Here is a 23,768-nt window from a genome sequence, read left to right as displayed (position 1 = left end):
TTGCTCCAATAGTCTTGTTTTTCAACCAGGTGGAAACATCTATCATGCATTTATGTAATAGTTTTTGCCGGACTGCGTAAGCGTAGCCGTCCTAAAAGAGCGAATGTCTCTGACTGACTGAGTGGGTGAGTGACAGACTGACTACCCCTTGTTAAATACCGTAGTGGTTAGAGACATGGACTACAGAGCAACAGGTCCCACGTTCGACAAATGCTTCGCTAGCTACAACCTTCAGTAGATAGGAAGCCTGAAATAAAACAGTTCTGATGGATATTAGGATTTGTTCAGGATTGAAAAACACTTTGCTGGCTACATGATTCTCTCGTCTTTTCATTTGATGAAAAAGTCTGTTATCGTCACCTATATTGATACAGTAGTTATTGTATCAATGTCATTCATTAATGGTTAACCCATGGGTGACTGAGGGGTCCCCCCCCCTTTCACTACTTTTACATTAGGCTATAAACAATATGTAAGGTTTATGGACCATTATGAACTTGGCTTCAAATCATGCTAATTAACATCAACTAATATAAACATGCATGAAAATGTACTTATATAAAGGTAGTATTTGAGTGATTATGCAGAATAAACTAATAATTTCATAAGCAAATCAGATTTCTTCTATATATCATTGAATTCTGACCACACCGCAACAGTCTTGATTTGTTTTTCCAACACAATTTTTTTCTGCAAACACTTTTCTTATACGAATATGCATTGTTTCAAATTAACTGAACAGAACAATGAAATAATTCACCTTTTGTGCAAACTGTCCAATATGCTTTTGACACCCATTCTTCTATTTATCATTGATTACCAGGTTATACCAGGCAACAAACACCCCTGTGGAACAGTTCTCCCATTCCAAATATGCAAAGCAGACAATATCCATAATGATCACATTTGTAGTACATTATTTCATGATAAATATGTTGCTTGATGTTACTTACCAGGTAATTTTGGATCCCTGCTGTGCGTTACCATCTTGTTACATTATCATTGAATTCCGACCACATAACCATGTGGAACATTTGAGTTGATTCCAAATACGCAAAGCAGACAATATCTATAATGATCACATTTTAAATAAAATTAAAAGGTAACCTGTTGTTACTTACCAGACTCTGTTCTTCCGCTACGGAGTTAGTACGTTGGCTTCGCATTTGTACATTGTGTTCCGGTAACTCCGCTATCTACGGTTTGAAAATCGTAAAGAACTAGTGCTACATTTAGTAAAAGTGTTTTTATGTTTTGCCATTTTATACTAATAATAATACTTATAAAACTGTTGAAAACATATCCTTTCTTTGTCCGTTCGACACGTTATCGTTGCGCAAGAACAAAATGCTAAAACGTTAGCATCGAAGCTATGACTCCAAACTACACTCACCTAAAGGATTATTAGGAACACCTGTTCAATTTCTCATTAATGCAATTATCTAATCAACCAATCACATGGTAGTTGCTTCAATGCATTTATGGGTGTGGTCCTGGTCAAGACAATCTCCTGAACTCCTGAAACTGAATGTCAGAATGGGAAAGAAAGGTGATTTAAGCAATTTTGAGCATGGCATGGTTGTTGGTGCCAGACGGGAGTATTTCACAATCTGCTCAGTTACTGTGCTTTTCACGCACAACCATTTCTAGGGTTTACAAAGAATGGTGTGAAAAGGGAAAAACATCCAGTATGCGGCAGTCCTGTGGGCGAAAATGCCTTATTGATGCTAGAGGTCAGAGGAGAATTGGCTGACTGATTCAAGCTGATAGAAGAGCAACTTTGACTGAAATAACCACTCGTTACAACCGAGGTATGCAGCAAAGCATTTGTGAAGCCACAACACACACAACCTTGAGGCGGATGGGCTACAACAGCAGAAGACCCCACCGGGTACCACTCATCTCCACTACAAATAGGAAAAAGATGCTACAATTTGCACGAGCTCACCAAAATTGGACAGTTGAAGACAGGAAGAATGTTGCCTGGTCTGATGAGTCTCGATTTCTGTTGAGACATTCAGATGGTAGAGTCAGAATTTGGCGTAAACAGAATGAGAACATGAATCCATCATGCCTTGTTACCACTGTGCAGGCTGGTGGTGGTGGTGTTATGGTGTGGGGGATGTTTTCTTGGCACACTTTAGGCCCCTTAGTGCCAATTGGGCATCGTTTAAATGCCACAGCCTACCTGAGCATTGTTTCTGACCATGTCCATCCCTTTATGACCACCATGTACCCATCCTCTGGTGGCTACTTCCAGCAGGATAATGCACTATGTCACAAAGCTCGAATCATTTCAAATTGGTTTCTTGAACATGACAATGAGTTCACTGTACTGAAATGGCCCCCACAGTCAGCAGATCTCAACCCAATAGAGCATCTTTGGGATGTGGTGGAACGGGAGCTTCGTGCCCTGGATGTGCATCCCACAAATCTCCATCAACTGCAAGATGCTATCCTATCAATATGGGCAAACATTTCTAAAGAACGCTTTCAGCACCTTGTTGAATCAATGCCAGGTAGAATTAAGGCAATTCTGAAGGCGAAAGGGGGTCAAACACAGTGTTAGTATGGTGTTCCTAATAATCCTTTAGGTGAGTGTATAACTTTTCCTTATTGAATTTTGCTCTAGTATACAAACTCATTATTTCCCACCCGCAACCTATTTATTTGCTCGAATATGTAACAGAAACCTTCCCCTGATTGGGTAAAATAAACTATTTTGCCTAGCAACAGCCTTCCATTGGTCGATTCTGCATTGATGCTGTCACCCATCAGCCCATCCATTGGTCAGGTGCATAAGGATAAAGCTTGCATTAGGATAGATGACCACGACCAGGAAAGACATGAGCAGTCGACCCAGACATGATTTTTTTCTGCTCGTCGTCAGGAAAACAGGGATGTTAACCGATTCTCGCTGTCATTAACTGTTTTAAAGATAATTTCATATTTTTTGGATTCGGGACATCCATGTTCCGATAGTCCGTGAAGTTAATAAGCTGTTAAAACAGCCAGTGGCAAATGCCATCCAGTTCATAGATGCTATTTGTGGTTTTGGTAAACTTAATAAGAAAAGTTTGTCAGTTTAACACAATGGTAGTGTCCAACAAAATATTCAAACTTGGTGTGATGTTAAATTATATAATGTCAAGACGTTATACCGACACCCAGCAAATGTGTAGCTCTGTGGCGTAGTGGCTTAAGACAGCATTTCATGTGGGCGACCCAGGTTTGAATCTCGGGAGGCCTGTACCGATTGACACTTTTTATTGCGGGCTGGCTGAACTAGGCTTGCCTGGTTTCTTGCTTAGAGTGGAGGCTTTTTCCTTCCACACCTCATATGTAGTCAAAGTTTGCCTCTTTCTGACAGTTGAATTGTTCCCTTTGACAGATTTTTGCAAAAGATGCCTGTTAATGCCTTCATTTTACTTTGAGGTTTTAGGTGCTCATTTTGTGTTTTTTAGTCGGCTGTTGGGCTGAATTTTCCACAATTCTGTTGAGAACTGCAGTTTATATTTTCTGTTTGTTCAGTCAAAACCTAGTTTGCTGAGTTATAAGACACCATTCTACACCGGGACATACTGTATCTGTCAGTCTGTACGTTTACAGAACAGTACCCTTTTTAGTAATCTCTGTTATATTTTTTGGGTTGCCAGAAAAAGATGGATAACGGCTGGTCATCAGTGGTTTGGAAATGTTTCCATATGTTCATTCTGTCGTACAGTGGAATCATTGACTTTGAATTGTTTAGAAATGGGTCTGTGACCCCTTTCAGACTCTTGCCATGTTGTGTTACCATGCATATGTATGGCAAAGAAGACCATGGCTGGACCCTTTGTAGGCCGTGTTCTTCATTGCAAGGCCTGTGTGCCACTGGTGGCCTTCATTGTGGCCCACTTGGCTTCTCCATTGCTTTAAGGGTTGCGTTAGTTTGTCTTGTGGTCGTTGTCACAATGACGCTTAATCGACCAAAGTGGCTCCCGTCTGAACATTGGTAAAGAACACTGCTCTACTATAAGTCAGTGGTGTTGAAATTCAAATAAGTAAAAACAAAAAAGTAAACTATTCTGTTTTACTTGTTATTCTGACAGCACTGTGCATACGTCTGTCACACAGCGGTGTTGAAGACCGTGAAGGATTATGGGAAGGCACTTCCTCTACCAAGGCACACAGCTGAACCTGATGGGAAGCTATCTTCATAGGGAATAATACAGTACAAAGAATGCTTCAAAGGCTCCATTTACTTACAAAGAGTTTAACAAGCCTTTAGTTTCCCATCAATAAGAGAGCAGGAGAAACGGAGAGTGAGAGGTGTGTGTGTGTGTGTGTGTGTGTGTGTGTGTGTGTGTGCGTGTGTGCGTGTGTGTGCGTGTGTGCGTGTGTGTGTGTGGGTGTGTGGGTGTGTGTGGGTGTGGGTGTGGGTGTGCGCACGCACTTGTGGTTGGGGTTGTGTGTTTCAACACTGACCCAGAGCTCTGTGATTCGATTTTTCTGTCGGCCAATGTCTAACTTAGTTCTGAGGGCTAGCATTGTGGTGTTCAGAATACTGATCTGGTCCCTCCTCTGTGTGCCACCTCCATCCCCCACTACATGCTAAAGGGGTGCTAGTCAGCCATTCACGGGCAAGCATGTTGGGGGCCTTTTGAGGGGAGAAGAGGCGAAGGTGGTGGCAGGGATGAGAAGGAGTGAGGACAGAAGAATGAAAGGTTGGAAGAGTTGCATGGCAGAAAAGGGGTAAATATTTTTACTGTTACAGTTTTCACTCCAAGACGCCAGGGTTTGGATATGCAGTCACGCTAATGTATGTAGCTCTCAACACTCGCTCCCCTCCCTCTCCCCTCTCTCTTTCCACTCTCTCTCCTCCTTCAAAGCTTGCATTCTCTCTCTGGCTCTCTCTGGCTCTCTCACACACTCTCTCTCTCTCAGTAATTTGAGACATAAAGCTTATTCCTTTGACATGTGATTTGTCTTCCACACTGAATGTATTGCATGGGTTCTGAATCTCTCTTGTTCTGCATATTCATTTTTATCAGACTTTCAGAAAAGCTTGCTGGTTCAATCTGTATTTGAAATTCAGTACATTGCTCAGGAACATTGCATGTGTGGATTACTGGGCCCTTGTGGGCCTTACTTATGTAATTTGTTAAGGCATGTTGTACTCTACTTTCTTAGGCTTGCCTAAACAATAATCATGTAATGCTTTAATTATGTTTTCATTGGTTAAAGTGTAGCGTTTTATTATCATATTGCCATTTGAATATTTTCTGCCGATCAATACCACTTTGTAACAGCCTAAAATGAGTCCCAATCCGAGGAAGTGCATTGTAGTCACATTCTTACAACATGTCAAATACAGTTTTGCTAAATTTATCAGGGCCATGATGGAGGTTTAGTAAATAAAAATGAAATCTGTTATTTTACAACACAAATTGTGATAAGAGACAAAAAGTCAATGGCTAGAAGAAATGTAATAAAGAAACAATTGGGTTGAAGGCTTAAAATGCAGTGGAAACACCCCAAAAGCTGACTTCATCTGATATGCAGTAGCCTACAATACTTAAAGGTGTGATGGAAAAATATTGAATATTATGCTGAAAACATGTTTTTGTTAAACTGCCCTTTAATGGTATTTCGGCAGCTGGAGAAAAGAAAAGTGTGTAATTATTGTGTATGTGTAGAAAAATGTGAAACAAATGTATCCTGTTATTCTCATTGGTTTCAGGGCTGTCGCTGGGCAATACGGACTTTCAGCTCCCCACAAAGATTTTCTATTAGGTTCATTTCTGGAGACTGGCTAGGCTACTCCAGGACCTTGAGATTCTTCTTACGGAGCCACTCCTTAGTGGCCCTGGCTGTGTGTTTCGGGTCGTTGTCATGCTGAAAGACCCAGCCACAACCCATCTTCAATGCTGTTACTGAGAGAAGGAGGTTGTCGGTCAAGATCTCGCGATACATGGCCCCATCCATCCTCTCCTCAATACGGTGCAGTCGTCCTGTCGCCTTTGTAGAAAAGCATTCCCAAAGAATGATGTTTCCACCTCCATGCTTCACGGTTGGGATGGTGTTCTTGGGGTTGTACTCATCCTTCTTCATCCTCCAAACATGGCGAGTGGAGTTTAGACCAAAAAGCTCTATTTTTGTCTCATCAGACCACATGACATTCTCCCATTCCTCCTCTGGATCAGCCAGATGGTCATTGGCAAACTTCAGACAGGCCTGGACATGCGCTGGCTTGAGCAGGGGGACCTTGCATGCGCTTCAGGATTTTAATCCATGATGGTGTAGTGTGTTACTAATGGTTTTCTTTGAGACTGTGGTCCCAGCTCTCTTCAGGTCATTGACCAGGTCCTGCCGTGTAGTTCTGGGCTTATCCCTCACCTTCCTCATGATCATTGATGCCCCACGAGGTGAGATCTTGCATGGAGCCCCAAACCGAGGGAGATTGACCGTCATCTTGAACTTTCTAATAATTGCGCCAACAGTTGTTGCCTTCTCACCAAGTTGCTTGGCTATTGTCCTGTTGCCCATGCTTTCTGCCGATTACGCAAACTTAATTGAGTATATCTACATCTGCCATATGAGATTTCATTACGCTATGTAACAATAATTGACTCAGAAACACTCACCTTTATTTCTTTGCTAGATGTATACACGTCAAGGGTCACTTTCTTGAGGGACAGAAGGAAATCCAGTGAAATGTTTCTCGAGATTTGGCATAGTCATCTTGTACCAAAGAACACCCTTCCATAGTGATAAATGTTTCCAGAAGTGGCCTTTCTGGCTGAGGTTGCAAGAAATTATTGTTATGGAATGACTCTATGCAGAAGAGATGCTTGAGTGCAAAAGACCATAAAGCAAGATGCAAGAAGTACAATGATGCCTGCCTTCAGCCTTCGTTGAAGCAAAGTGACAGTTCTGTTTGTTGTCTGGGGGTGTATTTTAGCCAGAGATGTAGGGGATTTGGACAAAATCATGGAAAATGATGAATGCTGTGAAATATAAATGGATTTTTATCATGATGTATGTTTGGAAATTATACTGATTGATAAAAACGATCTGTAAATCCTCAGAGCCCTTACCTCAAGAACAACTAAAGTTCAAACAGAAACCAGCTTCCAAAGACTTAAGAAGAGTTTGGAAGCATTTGCCATTCATATAGTCCTGGAAGTCATAATGGAAGCATTTGCCATTCATATAGTCCTGGAAGTCATAGTGGAAGCATTTGCCATTCATATAGTCCTGAAAGTCATAATGGAAGCATTTGCCATTCATATAGTCCTGGAAATCATCATGGAAGCATTTGCCATTCATATAGTCCTGGAAGTCATAATGGAAGCATTTGCCATTCATATAGTCCTGGAAATCATCATTGAAGCATTTGCCATTCATATAGTCCTGGAAGTCATCATGGAAGCATGACATTAAAAAAAAAAACAGTCTATCAAAGCAATTTGCTTCAGCCTCAGGGTGGCTATTGAAAATACTGCCTTGTTTTAGAAACATTCCTTTTTTTCACTCACTTTTTAGATAAATGGGTGGCCTAAGACATTTCTATAGTACTGGATATTAAAATACATTCAAACTACTTATTTAGTTTTCTCAAAGTACACAGTGCGCATTGCAATTAGTATCCTTTTTCTCTGTCTATCCTGAAACAGTCCTCTCTTACTGTGACTCCCTGCTTGCAATCTCACAGTACCCCTTGCACATTGCCATAGCGACCTAATTTACACAGACTTGAGCTGGAAATGCAATCTTTACTAATTTAAAAGGGTACTGTATATTTTACTTCTATGTTCAAAATGCAGTTTGTTTTACAACTATATAACTGCTTCACAGACTGATGTAGGGCCTACTGTAACCCCACTGAATTAGTTCACATTATTATCTAATCCAACATAAATGTTTTCTTCATCTTGCTACAGTAGAGGTACAGCTTTCTATTTCTTTTTATTTAGTTGTCATGTGTGTTACATTTCCATCAATTTATCAGATTTAGTAAACACATGGGTGAAAAAGTGTTGACACATTTTGACCTATATGTCTAAACGTCATCCTTCAGCTGAGGTTGGCAGGAATTAGTATTTATTTTCACTGCTTGACCACACCGGTGCTGGAAAACCCCTGAGGCAACACTAGAGGGAAATTGTCAATATATGAAAGTGTGGAAGCATGTAGGAGTGTATGATTTTTTGTCGGTGTGATTCTTGTTTTCAGTACTGTGTTCATCCACCGGGTGTGCTGTGATGTGTGTATACGTGTGAATGTGTATTTTCTTCCCCGGCTGTTGTGATCCACCCTGTGGATTTGTCTCAGGACAGTGGGGGGGTTATACCGGATGTTCAGAGAAGGCTTCAGAGCCGCCAACCCATTTTAACATTGCCTACCTATGGTTTCACTTGCATTCTGAGATTTCTTTCAATAAAGTTTCCAGGGTTGCCTGTGTCATTCCCACATTTGTCAATCAGGAAGCAGTGGTGTTTGTCTAAATGCTCCCTCCAGTTAGTTGGCAAAACTAACTCTCAATTGTATTTCTTTACTTAAAGTATTGTTTACTGGCTTACTCAACAGAACCAGATCATCTGAAAATTGTTGTCTGCTGTCCTCTGGATCAAAGGATTCAAGACCATATTAAACAGCAGCTCAACACTGGAGCTTCAATAGTTGTTAATGGACCATACCCCTCACTAGACTTCCAGGACCAGCCAGGTTTCCTAGACTCTCTCTGTTCCCTGACCATTCAATCTGAAGTATTCCTTTGCTTGGTTGTTTGCAACACTTTTCAGTTTAACACTACACTTGTTGAGCCCTCCTGGCTGCCCTCAGTCCTGGTGTAAGAGTTGTGGGTACCTGTTTAGGTTTTTAATGAGTAGCTGTTCAGAATACTTTTGTGTACTTTTGCAGTAGGATTTCCTTTCAGTACCCATTTTGTTGGGGTTATTTTGGATACCTGTTGTTTTGGGTTATTTTTGGTATGTGTGTAGACTTGGTTTGGGTTCATCTAGGCACCTGGTTATTTTTGGTATGTGTGTTGACTTGGTTTCGGTTCATCTAGGTACTTGGTTATTTTTGGTATATGTGTTGACTTGGTTTGGGTTCATCTAGGCACCTGGTTATTTTTGGTATGTGTGTTGACTTGGTTTGGGTTCATCTAGTTACTTGGCAAGAGTAACTCAGTGGCACTATGTCACCATATTATACCAGAGTGCAGTGGGGAACGTGTACAGGGTCTGTGATGATGTAGGTACTATATGATTATATGTACTTTAGAGAATAATAGTAACGTGTCTGTGTGTGTGTAGATCTCCACAGAGGAGTCTACATTCAGCCCCATCCACACTCCCTCCTTGAAGCCACTGAAGCCAGCCCTGAAGAGACCCTCTGTGGTGGACCGTCCTGCTGAAATCCCCATTCCCACAAGTAAGACACACACACTATCTCCCTGGCAGACTTTAGTTCCCAGTATTTTTAAACAAAGTAATTTTAAGTTAAATAAACCTTTTATTAAAACAATCACTGAGGAATCTATGAATAGCCCTTAAAATGCAGTTTTGTGGTTGGCAATATACATTACACAGACCTCATTGGCTAAATGGACGGTCGTTTTTATAATATGATCAAATCAGTTACATCAACACAACAGTTAGTTACAATACCATCACACCTACATAAACTGAGAATACGGTTTGTCACGCATTTTAAAATGGCTTTTCTCAAAAAAGATAATCATATCATTTTCACCCTCACTAGACTGACGTTACAAGCTATTCTGTCTTTAATGTAATGAAATCAGATTCATTTGAAGTACTTTTTTGGTTGACTAAGAGCTACTTTAATGATCTCTCCCTCCCTTTCTCAGGTCCCCAGGACCACTCTGGCAGCACCTTAAAGCACCTTTTCTGTGCCAACCCTGAGACAGAAGGCCTGGAGGTGAGACACCCGTTTCACCCACCACCACACACACACACACACACCCCCCACCTCCCACGTGCACTCCTCCGATTCTCTCGTCCAAGCTTAGAGTCTCTGTCCTCTCCCAAGTTTCTCTAAGTGACACGTCCAACTCAGGTCCCCACCACTTCCCTTCACTGGGTTGGGCACGACTTCTGAGAGTGCTGGCGTGACCGTTCGCCCAGCGTTGTGCTAACGTTCTTCTTGTCTTTGGCCACTGGAAGAAAAACAATGTCCACATCGACATAGGGGGCACTGCATCGAGCCCTGCGACTCCTGACCTCAGGAGGCCGCCCAAACGTGTCCGGATTTCCGTTGTGGTAAGAACTAAATGCCCAGCAGCTGGTCAGCCATCCAATCAACTATCTCCATTCACTGCAGGGCTAATTCATGCCCATGGACTTTGATCTGTGCCAAACTGAGCCTCGCTGATCTGTGCCATCAAGCCAAACTCATTGAACAACCTCCTCCCTGTCCCTGTAACCTTACTGACCAATATTTTCATTTTCTGAGGTTGTTAGCTAGGTTCATAGCTGACCTCATCATCAGAATGTAAAATAATTGGTCCAAAGGTCACGGTGAATTCGACCACTCCTGTTCGACATCTTGAACCTAAAAAGGTGCATTGACTAAATGTTATCCAAACTTGTTCTTTCCATAGTCATGGTGTCGTGTTTGAGGTGTGGTCGAAATTAGGGAAGAGGGTGGTTCAACCCCAGCATGCTGTTGCGCTGTCCATTATCAGCCATGTCATGAGAGGTGTCCAATCAGTGACCTTCTGCTGGTTTGTGGGTGGGGCCTGTAGTGCTACAGTAAGCCCATCCACAGAACCAAACACCTCCCACTTTTACCATCAGCTGTAGTTGTTCATACCATTTGTCATGAAGACACAAGCTGTGTTAGGTTTGAGGGGAGGGAGGTGCGCTTCTTTGTGGAATGGGAGAGGGTGGCATGATATATATTGTTGGGAAGACAAGAGGTAGTTCTTATCCTCCAGTTTAATGAAAAATCAATGACTGTTACAACCACCAAGGAAGATGTAATGCATTGGGGATGTGTACGAAATATCAGGAAAATGTCACCATCAAACCATGATACACAATGCAATTATCAGCTACGCCAAAACAGCAATGCATGTCGATCAATGAGATATCTGCCCAATTCTGAATTAAGAATGATGATTGCATCTATTATAAAATTTTGCATGAACACCCCTGACAAAATGTTAAATGGTAATTATTGAGTTATGTAGAAATTAAACAGTCAATAGAACAGCCATCTGGAAAGTTCAAGGTTTTGTATCATTAAACGTGTTGTATCTCATCTATAAAATAACTACACACCAAATACACTGCTCAAAAAAATTAAGGAAACATCTAAATCACACATTGGGTCTCAATGAACAAAATGTATAAAAGATCAAAATCTTTACTGTACATTAAGTAACTCGCTGAGAACAATGGTGTCCTGGGGGATTGGATGGTGTCCTGGGGGATCTCCTCCCAGACCTGGATCAGGGCATCATTGAGCTCCTGGACTGTCTGTGGTGCTACTTTGCGGAGTCGGAAGCACCAATGCATAACGTTCTAGAGGTTCAGGGTATCATTGGCTAGCATGTGGATGTCTGTGTGACCCTCCAAGGATATGCTTCCCCCGACCCACCGCCAAACCGGTCATGCTGGATGATGTTGCAGGCAGCAAAATGTTCACCACGGTTTTCTCTGGTGAATGCCAAACGAACTACACAATGCTGGGCTGTGAGCACAGAGCCCACTAGCGGACATCAGGCTCTCATGCCACCCTCATGTCATGGTCAGAAACATGCACACCAGTAGCCCACTGGAGGTCATTTTGTAGGGCTTTGGCAGTGCTCCTCCTGTTCCTCCTCAAACATAGGAGCAGATACCGGTCCTGCTGCTGTGTTGATGCCCTTCTACAGCCCTGTCCAGCTCTTCTCATGTAAAGGCCTGTCTCCTGGTATCTCCTCCATGCACCTGAACCTGTATTGGGAGACACAGCAAACCTTTTAGAGACTGCACGTATGGATTTGCCATCCTGGAGAGCTGGACTATCTGTGCAACCTGAATGGGCTGCAGGTACCACCTCATCCTACCGGTAGTGACAAGGCCACTAGCAAAATGCCAAACTAGAGAAGAGTCAGTCAGGAAGGATAAGGAGAGAGCTATTATACGTGTCCACCACCTGCAAAACCATTCCCTTTTTGGGGGTTGGGGCCTTTCCAGTGCATCTGTTGTCACTTTCATATGCAGCAAAACAGGTGACATTGATTCACAATCGCTTATGCTTCCTAACTGGACAGATTGATATCCCTGAAGTTTAATTGACTTGGTGTTATACTGTGATGATTACGTGATCCCTTAATTTTTTTGAGCAGTGTAGTTCATTATATAATTCAACCTTGAAAAATATATATTATTTTGTGATTGCTGTCCTCTTGATTACATATGGATTTCCATCACTAGAAACCACCACCAAGCTTAAAGAGTTATTTTGGGGTGAGCATGTCTTTACCAAAACACACAAACACACACCAACAGATTTTTTTTTTAATATAGAAAAAAATAGACTATTGATACAGTCATGTTTTTGTAATGCCTTGACTAATAATGCGTTATTGATTCCCTGAATGTATTGAAGGGTTTGAATTGAGACGTATTAGTCATTAAAGTTCTGTGAAGTAATTTTCCCTGATGATGGAATCGACAATGGAATATGGATCAGTCAGTCGTGGGGAGGACATGTTTACGTTTGCTTTGCTACAACTCAGGAGTGCTTTGTGTGCGTCACGCTTGTCTGGCCCAGAATAGAGGCCTGTTGAGAGGTTTGATGTTTGGACTGCAGTAAACGTCAGTAGATTAACAATGATAGTCAAAAAGAGGAAGAGGAGACAGAAGGAGCGAGCAACACATCAAGGCTCTATGTGATTGGTTAGTTGTGTTCCCCATGGGACATCCTGTTATCTTCCTCCTTCATTTAGGATATACATGAAGCCTTGACCCTGAGATAGGTGTTGAGACTGCTACAAGGAAGGCACCTGTTGCTGTCTGCCTTTGTCTGTCCGCCTGAATCTGACTGGTGTCTAACCTGTTTGGCACAGTTAGTAATGGATTGTGTTTACGCAGCCCGGACTGTGAATTGGAATCCCAGTACAAGCGACTTTCAGTATGTGCACACTATTGCAAATTGCTCTGGATAAGAGTGTCTGCTAAATGACTGAAATGTAAATGTTATAGTTGTCATCCTATTGCCTCCTGAGACTGTCTTGGAACCCAGCCACCGATTGGCTTATTGGCTACAGGATGGAGGATTGATCGCTTTGTTGGAGGGAGGAGAGCAGGATAGATGGAGAGGGTATGGGGGAGGAGGATGGATGGGGTGAGGAGAGCAGGATAGATGGAGAGGGGATGGGGGAGGAGGATGGATGGGGTGAGGAGAGCAGGATAGATGAAGGGATGGGGGAGGAGGATTATGGAGTGAGCAGAGCAGGATAGATGAAGGGATGGGGGAGGAGGATGGATGGATGGAGTGAGCAGAGCAGGATAGATGGAGAGGGGATGGGGGAGGAGGATGGATGGAGTGAGGAGAGCAGGATAGATGAAGGGATGGGGAGGAGGATTATGGAGTGAGCAGAGCAGGATAGATGAAGGGATGGGGGAGGAGGATTATGGAGTGAGGAGAGCAGGATAGATGAGGGGATGGGGAGGAGGATGATGGAAGGAGGGGAGCAGGATAGATGGAGAGGGGATGGGGGAGGAGGATGGATCGAAGGAGCGAGAAAGATGGAGGGAGGAGGAGAGGGACGAGTGCAGGATAGATGAAAGAGGAGAGGGGAGGGTGGAGAGCAGGATAAATAGATGGAGGGGGGAGAGGGGAGGGAGGAGAGAGGAAAAGATGGTCAGAAAAGCAGCACATCAAGCAATACAGCTTCATTCTCTCCTGTCAGCACTCTCTGCCTCTCACTCAGTCACTCAGTGTGCTACACACACCTCATTCATCTTTGTACTGCCTTTGTTTTGGAGACCTATACAGGTTTGCCAGTAACACTGTATTTAATGTAGAGCATTTACCGTATTGATCGATTATGAAAGTGCATTGTAGAAGCCAGTGTTGAATTTTGCCAATTATATTCCAGAAGATCCCTAGTGAATATCAGGTAGGCTCTGTACTGTAAAATGCAGGGCTAGGTGCCTGTCAGTCTCTGAAGGGAGATTGTGTCTGGTCAACTCCACACACATCTGACCCCTGGGTACATTATTGAACATTAAGCAGGACACCTCGATTTGCCGGAACCCAGGGCAACTATCGCCGTGGTCGCAGGCTGGTCAGCCACTGCAGACAGGCAGATGAACGAGCTCAGGGACCAATCAACTCCTGGGTCTGAGGCTGGGACAGGGGTCACGTGTAGAGGAGAGAGTGAAAGAGAGAGACACACACATCTTTATGAATTCTCACAAACATACAGAACACACAAACATATAGAAAACAACACACGTTCAGTACATACACTTACACAATTGTACATATACACACAATTATTGACACATACGGACATACACAGACAGACAAATACTCAAGTTCAGCATTTTGAGGGCCTTCTGGGACCATCACAGCTTCATGGTCAGATACTGTACAGTCATCACTTTACAAATCTCATCATCTGCTCCAAGCACCTTTCCATGGATCATCTGGGTATTGACCGTTTAGTTTCATTTATCACTTCTCTCCATCCACCTCTTCATGTTGTCTCAGGTTTCTGCTGTACCGCAATGAGGCAGTAACGCGGTCCCTTTAATGTGTAGTGTTAGTGTGCAGTGTTTTGTGCAGTCTGTCTTTATATTGTCTGATCTTTCATTTAGACGTTGTGCTTGTGTGTTGGCGCATGTGCAGTTACTGCCTGGCGTGTGTCTGGAGTGGGTTTAAGTGTGTTGACATGTTTCCTGTGTCCCTCTCTTCCCAGGATGATGATGTGGAGGATGACATGACCATCAGAGAGGTGAGCCTTTACTGCCCTCCCCCCACCACCCAACCGCCCAACCAACCCACCCACCGTCAGAATATATCAGTCTGATCAAAGTTAGGGTGATGTGTTGATTAATTACCAGAGGAATAGTTAGTCATAGCATTTGATGACTGTGAGATTATTAAAGCTGACAACTTGCCGTGTATCTGTAATTTCTTCATGGAGGACATTAGGCCAATTACACATTACACAGGGAACAGAATGCCTTGGCCTTGGGGTTTGGACAGTGATTTGGATATGGGTTGGGGTTTGGACAGTGATTTGGGTATGGGTTGGGGTTTGGACAGTGATTTGGATAAGGGTTGGGGTTTGGACAGTGATTTGGGTATGGGTTGGGGTTTGGACAGTGATTTGGATATGGGTTGGGGTTTGGACAGTGATTTGGATATGGGTTGGGGTTTGGACAGTGATTTGGGTATGGGTTGGGGTTTGGACAGTGATTTGGATATGGGTTGGGGTTTGGACAGTGATTTGGATATGGGTTGGGGTTTGGACAGTGATTTGGATATGGGTTGGGGTTTGGACAGTGATTTGGGTATGGGTTGGGGTTTGGACAGTGATTTGGATATGGGTTGGGGTTTGGACAGTGATTTGGGTATGGGTTGGGGTTTGGACAGTGATTTGGATATGGGTTGGGGTTTGGACAGTGATTTGGGTATGGGTTGGGGTTTGGACAGTGATTTGGATATGGGTTGGGGTTTGGACAGTGATTTGGTGGATTTCTGGAATGACTGGATTTTTTTAAATTAAAATGGTTTGGTAGAAAGTCAATTTAAGCAGTCATAGAGATTTTTCCATGTGTAAGCATTTTAACTGTTAAGAACAATACAGTACAATTTGTATATAGTTCATGACAACCCATGGAAAGAGATAAAACCCACATTTTAAGTATTTTAAGTATTTAGAACTACAGAATATTTACTATTTTAACTGTTTGCATTTGTATATTTTGATCTGGAGAACTGTTGGTCTTGAATGCAAAGACCTACATCGACCTACAGTGGGGAGAACAAGTATTTGATGCACTGCTGATTTTGCAGGTTTTCCTACTAACAAAGCATGTAGAGGTCTGTAATTTGTATCATAGGTACACTTCAAGTGGGAGAGATGGAATCTAAAACAAAAATCCAGAATGACATTGTATGATTTTTTTATAATATATTTTGCATTACATAAGTATTTGATCACCTAGTTTGCCAATGACCATCTGGATGATCCAGAGGAGGAATGGGAGAAGGTCATGTGGTCTGATGAGACAAAAATAGAGCTTTTTGGTCTAAACTCCACTTGCCGTGTTTGGAGGAAGAAAAAGGATGAGTACAACCCCAAGAACACCATCCCAACCGTGAAGCATTTTTTGGGGATACTTTTCTGCAGAGGGGACTGGACGACTGCACCGTATTGAGGGGAGGATGGATGGGGCCATGTATCGCGAGATCTTGGCCAACAACCACCTTCCCTCAGTAAGAGCATTGAAGATGGGTCATGGCTGGGTCTTCCAGCATGACAATGACCTGAAACACACAGCCAGGGCAACTAAGGAGTGGCTTCATAAGAAGCATCTCAAGGTCCTGGAGTGGCCTAGCCAGTCTCCAGACCTGAACCCAATAGAAAATCTTTGGAGGGAGCTGAAAGTCCGTATTGCTCTGCGACAGCCCCGAAACCTTAAGGATCTGGAGAAGGTCTGTATGGAGGAGTGGGCCAAAATCCCTGCTGCAGTGTGTGCAAACCTGGCCAAGAACTACAGGAAATGTATAATCTCTGTAATTGCTAACAAAGTTTGCTGTACCAAATATTAAATTCTGCTTTTTTTGATGTATCAAATACTTATGTCATGCAATAAAATGCAAATGAATTACTTAAGAATCAGACAATGTGATTTTCTGGATTTTTGTCAAGAGCACCTATGATAAAAATGACAGACTTCTACATGCTTTGTAAGTGGGAAAACCTGCTAAATAGGCAGTGTATCAAATACTTGTTCTCCCCACTGTACATGGTGTAGTTCGGTACACAGATCCGATAACGTGGTGTAACTTGGCCAGATGGTGGCACTATACCCAAAATTCCTTAAGCCTGCCTTGTTGTTTGACCTCAAGTCTTGGGATATTGTACTGAGGTAATGGTAATAGCCTCCAGACCGATGATTTCACCATATTCACCATTCATGTTTTATTCATAAACTCACATTTTGGTTTACTCAAATAGCTGCTTCATGATGAAAGTAGACTTTCTTGGGGGGGGGATTTTTATGAATTCCCTCATATTGAGCTAGTTCTTTTGTTTACCACATCACACTCCCTTTTTCAGATGTCAGTTGGCAGGACTTTTGACATCACACTTTTATCTGATTGGTTGGGCAGACATTCTGGCTGTAGTATCTAGTGACTACGTCCTGACAATTCGAATCTCTCTTGAATGGACATAGAGCCCCCTGCAGGCTATGCATCTCAGTACTCCACAATACAACAAGTGTACACGTGTTCATTTCCCACATTAATTTAAAAGTATATTTTATACAGCATGAACATGTATGCACCCATGACTATAGTAAGTCAATCTAAAACATTTACCTGTGATATTGGTACCAGTGAAGCCCAGACTGGAACCCTTTTGATGTTTTCATTTGAGTATTTATTTTTATGTTATTGTATTTTTATATTTGTTTCTTTTTTTTGTAATGCACATTTAATCGCTTAAATGTATGAATTGTGCTATATAAATGAACTTGCTTGCTTGATCCAGAACAAGGATGAGTGTATCGACACCACGACCAGACATTAGTAAACAGAGAAAAACAAGATTCACTAGAGTTAACTTGATTATAATAGAATCAGAATCATTTGTTTTTGGCTAATTAAAGTATATTTATACATACCCAGAGTTTTACATTCACCTAATGGTGCTGCTAGTGGTAGACAACACAGGGACATAACATACAGCATCTAAATACAGTTGATACATTTATATAATGTACCTGCAGTGCAGTATAGTTCAGTACATTTATAGTACAATAAAGTACTGTAGCCATTTCTGGTGAATACTGAAAGTTGCCTAATGGGAATACCAATACAATTGCTTGGGGATATTCAATTACTGTTAAATCAATTAAATGCGCAGCAAATTTTTTCTTACCACGAATGTAAAAACATTTAAATATTTTACACATCTTTAAGGCTTTGAGAAGCTCTAATGTTTCCCTTCATCTTTCTCTTCGGTGGGTTGTTTGCAGATTGCAGAGTGGGAGGAGAATCAACTAGATGAGCCGGTGAACTTCGATAACTGCAAGATTGACCCCGCCCCCTTCCAACTGGTGGAGCGCACCTCACTACATAAGGTCTGTCTGCCCATTCATTTTTGACTAAGCCCGTAACATCAAGGTTAACATTTTAAAATGAGTATGGTAGACGGATAGTCCATTGTTGACATATTACAGCCACTGCAGTATACACACACAAGTGCATCTGATCTGCCACAATACAATACCAGTCTCCTCTGAGTGCAAAGGAAAGGAACAGGGCTTTATGAAGGGGAGGCTTTGAGCAGTGTTGATTCAGGTTTCCAACTGCGACACATACTCTCATTCTCACATGCCGGCAGCGCTGGCATGTCCCTCATTCATAACACCCCTCCCCCTTTTCCTTCCTCTCCTCCCTCCTCTGTGTGCCTGCTGTTTAAACATTTAAGAGTTGGATTCTGCACCAATCCATCAATCTCTCCCTTCCTTCATGGCACACTGCCAACGCCCAATACCATGCATATCTCCCTCCACATATTAAACATTGCTTATGTGTGCTTTTATGTACATCTGCATGTTGGTATTTATGTGTGGCTTTTACTCTCTTGCTTCTGCCAGTCAGGGTAGCGTGTATCCTTTGCTGTTTTGTTTGGTTGCTGTCTTGCAAATATTAATGGAACACCCGATTACATAAAATGTTCCCTGTTATATGGGGTGTGTGTCGAGCTTTTGTCAGTGTGGTTCTTGCTCTAAATTTCACCCACATGACCAAGTAATCCCTTCATACAACGAACCTACAAGTAAGAATTTTGGTCTGTCGTTTGCCTTGTGTATTCTGTGCAACGTCGCTTCCATAGATATTCAGAAGCTTTGTCTCTGGGTCTTCATTTTGTACATGCTTTTGCTGTCCTTGTTCGTCCTAGTTTGCGTGATTACTGTGATCAGCTCAGCTACACTCGAGGAACATTGTGTTCCTGCGAAGTTGGACGTCGGATCTAACGCCACTACATGTTTTTGGCAGAGCAACTGAGTATTTGCAGAAGGACTGACCATCTTCCCTCAACCTTAGCTAAAGAGGTCCATATTTATTGGCATCTTTCTAAACAGTGTTTTCCCATTTTTTCTGATTTCAAGCTGAAAGATACTTGTTATGGCCTGACAAGCCAGTGGGGCTTCTGTTGTCCATAGAGTTTTAGAGCTCTTGGAATGCCTCCTGTGAACAGCAGGCTATCTAGCACAAAGATGAACCAGGTTGTGGATCCTAGCCACTCCATCTCTATCAAAACCATGTTGATTACATCTGAAGGAGGCATTTTGCATCAAACGGTTAGCAGTGTGAACCATATCACCATGCTTTAGGTCCATCAAACAGAGTTGCTGGCTAATCTTGAATGTCAATGTTCCCCATAAAGAATTTCTGGATTAAGTTTTTGAAGGTTTGAAAAAAGGGAGAAGCAGGAGAAGGTGCTTTGAGCACCACACTCTTGGGAGTGGAGGCTACACCATTGGGTGGTCCCCTAGCCTAGAAATGAGAGTTGTTCAACAAAGACAATGTGAAGCTTTATCTGTATCTGATTCTTGTGACCATCAAACTTTAGTTAAACTTGTTATACTTCAGCACCTTTTACAAAGTGCTTGTTCAAATGCCCAGCAGAAAACCCCAAAGAGAAAGCAACAAACAGAAATGTATGCACGGTGGCTAGGAATAACTCCCTAGTATGGTTAGAACCTATGCAGAGACCTAGTGAGGAGTTCTGGCTGCTGGGAACTTTTCAGACCATATGACACAAGTACAGGTGGGCTGTTTCCAGGGACTTTAGGCAGAATCAAGATCAGCCTCACAACCAGGTGGACAAGAACCAGGATGACCAGTCAGGCTGTGGCCAGTGATGACCAGTCGGGCTGTGGGCAGTGATACTCAGCTAATAATTCAGACTGTCCTTAGTTATGTCCATGGGGACTGAGGGACTGAGACAGGGTTTTCCGTGCAAAGATTACCCTTGACAGGAACTGGCTACACCTACTCAGCCAAGATCCATACTACCAAAGGGATGCCAACCGATCACGAACAACCTTAAAAGAGCCCCCAGTTCTCTCTATTGCATGAGTGCTGGGGATGGCATGGGGTTACAGTGGATATTAAAAGTCTACACACCCCGGTATGCCAGGTTTTTATGATGTAAAAGACTGAGATAAAGATAAATCATGTCAGAACTGTTTCCAGAACTGTGTTCTATAATGTGAACAATTCAATTGAAAAACAAACTGAAATCTTCAAGGGGGAATAATGAAAAATAAAAACCTTACAATAACCTGGTTGTATAAGTGTGCACAGCCTCTTATAACTGGGGATGTGGCTGTATTCAGAATTAACCAGTCACATTCAAACTCATGTTAAATAGAAGTCATTACACACCTCCCATAATTTAAAGTGACTCGGATTAATCACAAATAAAGTTCAGGTGTTTTAGTAGGATTTTCCTGACATTTTCTTAGTTGCATCTCAGGGCAAAAGCCATGGTCCGCAGAGAGCTTACAAAGCATCAGAGGGATCTCATTGTTGAAAGATATCAGTCAGGAGAATGATTTCAGGAGAAATTATTTCCAAAGCATTAGATATACCATGGAACACAGTGAAGACAGTCATTATCAAGTGGAGAAAATATGGCACAACAGAGACATTACCAAGAACTGGATGTCCCTCCAAAATTTATGAAAAGATGAGAAGAAAACTGGTCAGGGAGGCCTACAAGAGGCCTATAGCAACTTTAATGGCACTGCAGGAATTTCTGGCAAGTACTGGCTATGTGCTACATGTGACAACAGTCTCCCGTATTCTTCATATGAATGGGCTATTGGGTAGGGTTGCAAGACAGAAGCATTTTCTTACTAAGAAAAACACCCAAGCCCGGCTGAAGTTTGCAAAAACAAACATCAAGACCTCCAAAAGTACATGGGAAAAAGTGTTATGGTCTGATGAAACCAAGGTTGAACTTTTTGGCCATAATTCCAAAAGGTATGTTTGGCACAAAAACAACACTGCACATCACCCAAAGAACACCATACCCACAGTGAAGCATGGTGGTGACAGCATCATGCTTTGGGGCTGTTTTTCTTCAGCTGGAACCGGGGGCTTAGTCAGGGTGGAGGGAATTATGAACAGTTCCAAATACCAGGCAATTTTGGCACCAAACCTTCAGGCATCCGTTAGAAAGCTCAAGATGAAGTTCACCTTTCAGCACGACAACGACCCAAAGCACACATCCAAATCCACAAAAGCATGGCTTCACCAGAAGAACATAAACGTTTTGCAATGGCCCAGCCAGAGCCCAGACCTGAATCCAATTGAACATCTGTGGGGTGATCTGAAGAAGGCTGTGCACAGGAGATGTCCTCGCAATCTGACAGATTTGGAGCGCTTTTGCAAAGAAGAATGGGCAAATATTGCCACGTCAAGAAGTGCCATGCTAATAGTCTCCTACCTAAAAAGACTGCTGAGTGCTGTAGGGCAGAAATCTGCCCTAGTGGAATAATGGGATATTGTTTATCTCGAAGTTTAAAAGTAAAACATTCTCTGTCATCCACTTCCATAAGCCTGAAACAAAGGCTTCAAGAGTGGGCAATATTGGAGGTTTGCCGTGTTTCATTGAGCTGTGTTGTCTGTAAAGTGGTGAAAATATACATTGTGTTTCCGGATAACATCCCCACGAGGCGGCATATATATATAATATATAGTAACAAATAAAGATGGTCTCAAATAAAGTTGAGCTACACCAAAGCATACCTTTACCTTTGATTTGTCAGACGAAAGACCATTCAAACATACACACTGATATCTTTCTGATAGAGAATCAAAACGTGGCAATATGGTTTTTCAATCTTTCCTAAAGAAGGGAGTGATCAATGATATCAAAGGCAAGTTCAAGAAGAACCTGGACAGATTCTCAGTTTGAATCCATTTAAAGGTAATTTCCCACCTTTACAAGTGCAAATCTTCAACCTATGATGGGGTCTAAAATCTGACATTTTGTAGTTAGTTCTTGTCTTCACGAAGGCAGTGAGTTCCAGCGAAGCAGATTTTTAAACATTTGAAGAGGAAAAGGATGTTTGATATTGGCCAGTAGTTATTTATTTATTTGCCCGGGTCAAGCTTTTTGAAAAGAGACGTTAATACTGCCACTTTCAGTGAGTTTGGTACATTTCTGGAGCAATTTAGGGAACCATTTATGTTCAACATTGGCGGGGCAAGCAGAGGAAGTAGCTCCTTAAGTGGTTTAGTTGAAATAGAGTCCAGTTGACAGCTGGTGAGTTTAGAGCTCATTACTTTTGTAGTGAACGTGTAGAGCGATACAAGATTAATACGTTTCCCAATTCCCCCAAGTGTCCCCATTGCTCCAAGGTCTTGGCAGTTCTGTGCCATCTCAGGATGTCAGTTTTGAAGAAAGTATGGTTATTTAGGAAGGAGTTTATTTTTTTCCTCTAATGATCATGATGTTTTTGTCAAAGAAATTCATGAATTCATCACTGTCAAAGTGAAGGCCAACTTTACTTGTGGAATGCTACTTTTTAGTTAGCTTTTCAACTTTGTGAAAATACATTTTAGGTTGTTTTTATTCTGCTCTATCAAGTTGGAAAGGTATGTTTTTCAATATTGCACTGAGTTAGTTGTTATGACGGTGAACATAATTAGATGGCTGTCTGCTATTCCAAGATTATGACGGGAAAAAGTTTAAACCACAATATCTGTTCCACAGGACCAAACTAAATCCCAGTTATGGTTGTAGCAATGTGTAAGTTAGATTTTTTTTTATTTATAAAAGCCACAGGCTCCAATGGCCTTGGGGAGATGGTCATTGAACATGAACATTTTAATATTGTAGTCAAGTTTATCCGTCTTGACTATACAGTCTGGTTATGAATTCTACAAACTCATTAAGGAATGCTGTTACTGGGCCACTCAAGGACATTCATAGAATTGTCTTGGCTGTGTGCTTTGGTTCATTGTTGTGGTGAAAAATGAATCTTCACATCAACCTGTACTTTCTGGATCAAATTTTCTTTAAGGGGCTCTGTTCACCCTTCCCTCAATCCTGACCAGTCTCACAGTCCCTTCTGCTGAGAAGCATAACAATAGCATGATTCCACCACCCCAAAGCACTATGTTTGTCTTGTGCCAAACACAGGTCTTAAAAACTATATTTTGGTCTCATCAGACCATAGAATCTTCTTTAATTTGGTCTTAGTCTTCCATATCCCTTTTGGCAAACTCTAGCTGAGACCTTTTTTCTTTTTGCCACTGTCTTATGAAGGCCACATTTGTGATGCAACTGGGTTATTTTTGCATTATGCAGTGTGAAAGGGCCTGTAGATTTTATGGCTAGAACCTCAATAAACAGTCATTTGTTTGAATGTAAATTGATATTTGAAGTCGAAAATATTAACCACGCCTCTTTTGAGGGATGCTGGGGGTTTAGCTGTATGATGAGTGATTAGTTCATTGACTTTGACTGCTTTTGAAGCGCGGGATCTAACACCGTT

At 42.1% G+C, this 23,768-nt stretch overlaps 1 protein-coding gene across 4 annotated transcripts in view; it reads left to right on the top strand.

The window, feature by feature from the left end:
• LOC105015878 (chloride channel protein 2) overlaps positions 1 to 23,768 on the top strand; it is a 155,889-nt gene that overhangs the window by 124,666 nt on the left and 7,455 nt on the right. For 3 of the 4 annotated variants that reach the window (XM_010879382.4, XM_034292780.1, XM_034292779.1), the window contains 5 exons: positions 9,303 to 9,420; positions 9,860 to 9,930; positions 10,176 to 10,271; positions 14,930 to 14,965; positions 18,225 to 18,329. In XM_010879382.4, coding sequence (XP_010877684.1) covers positions 9,303 to 9,420; positions 9,860 to 9,930; positions 10,176 to 10,271; positions 14,930 to 14,965; positions 18,225 to 18,329 — 426 coding nt within the window. The remainder of the gene's footprint in view (positions 1 to 9,302; positions 9,421 to 9,859; positions 9,931 to 10,175; positions 10,272 to 14,929; positions 14,966 to 18,224; positions 18,330 to 23,768) is intronic. The other variant, XM_034292781.1, reaches the window with a different exon arrangement.

Source organism: Esox lucius, chromosome 1, assembly GCF_011004845.1.
Source record: "Esox lucius isolate fEsoLuc1 chromosome 1, fEsoLuc1.pri, whole genome shotgun sequence".
In the NCBI taxonomy this organism is placed as follows: domain Eukaryota; kingdom Metazoa; phylum Chordata; class Actinopteri; order Esociformes; family Esocidae; genus Esox; species Esox lucius.
The sequence above is the reverse complement of the archived record's forward strand: the minus strand, read 5'-3'. Positions and strand labels throughout refer to the sequence as shown.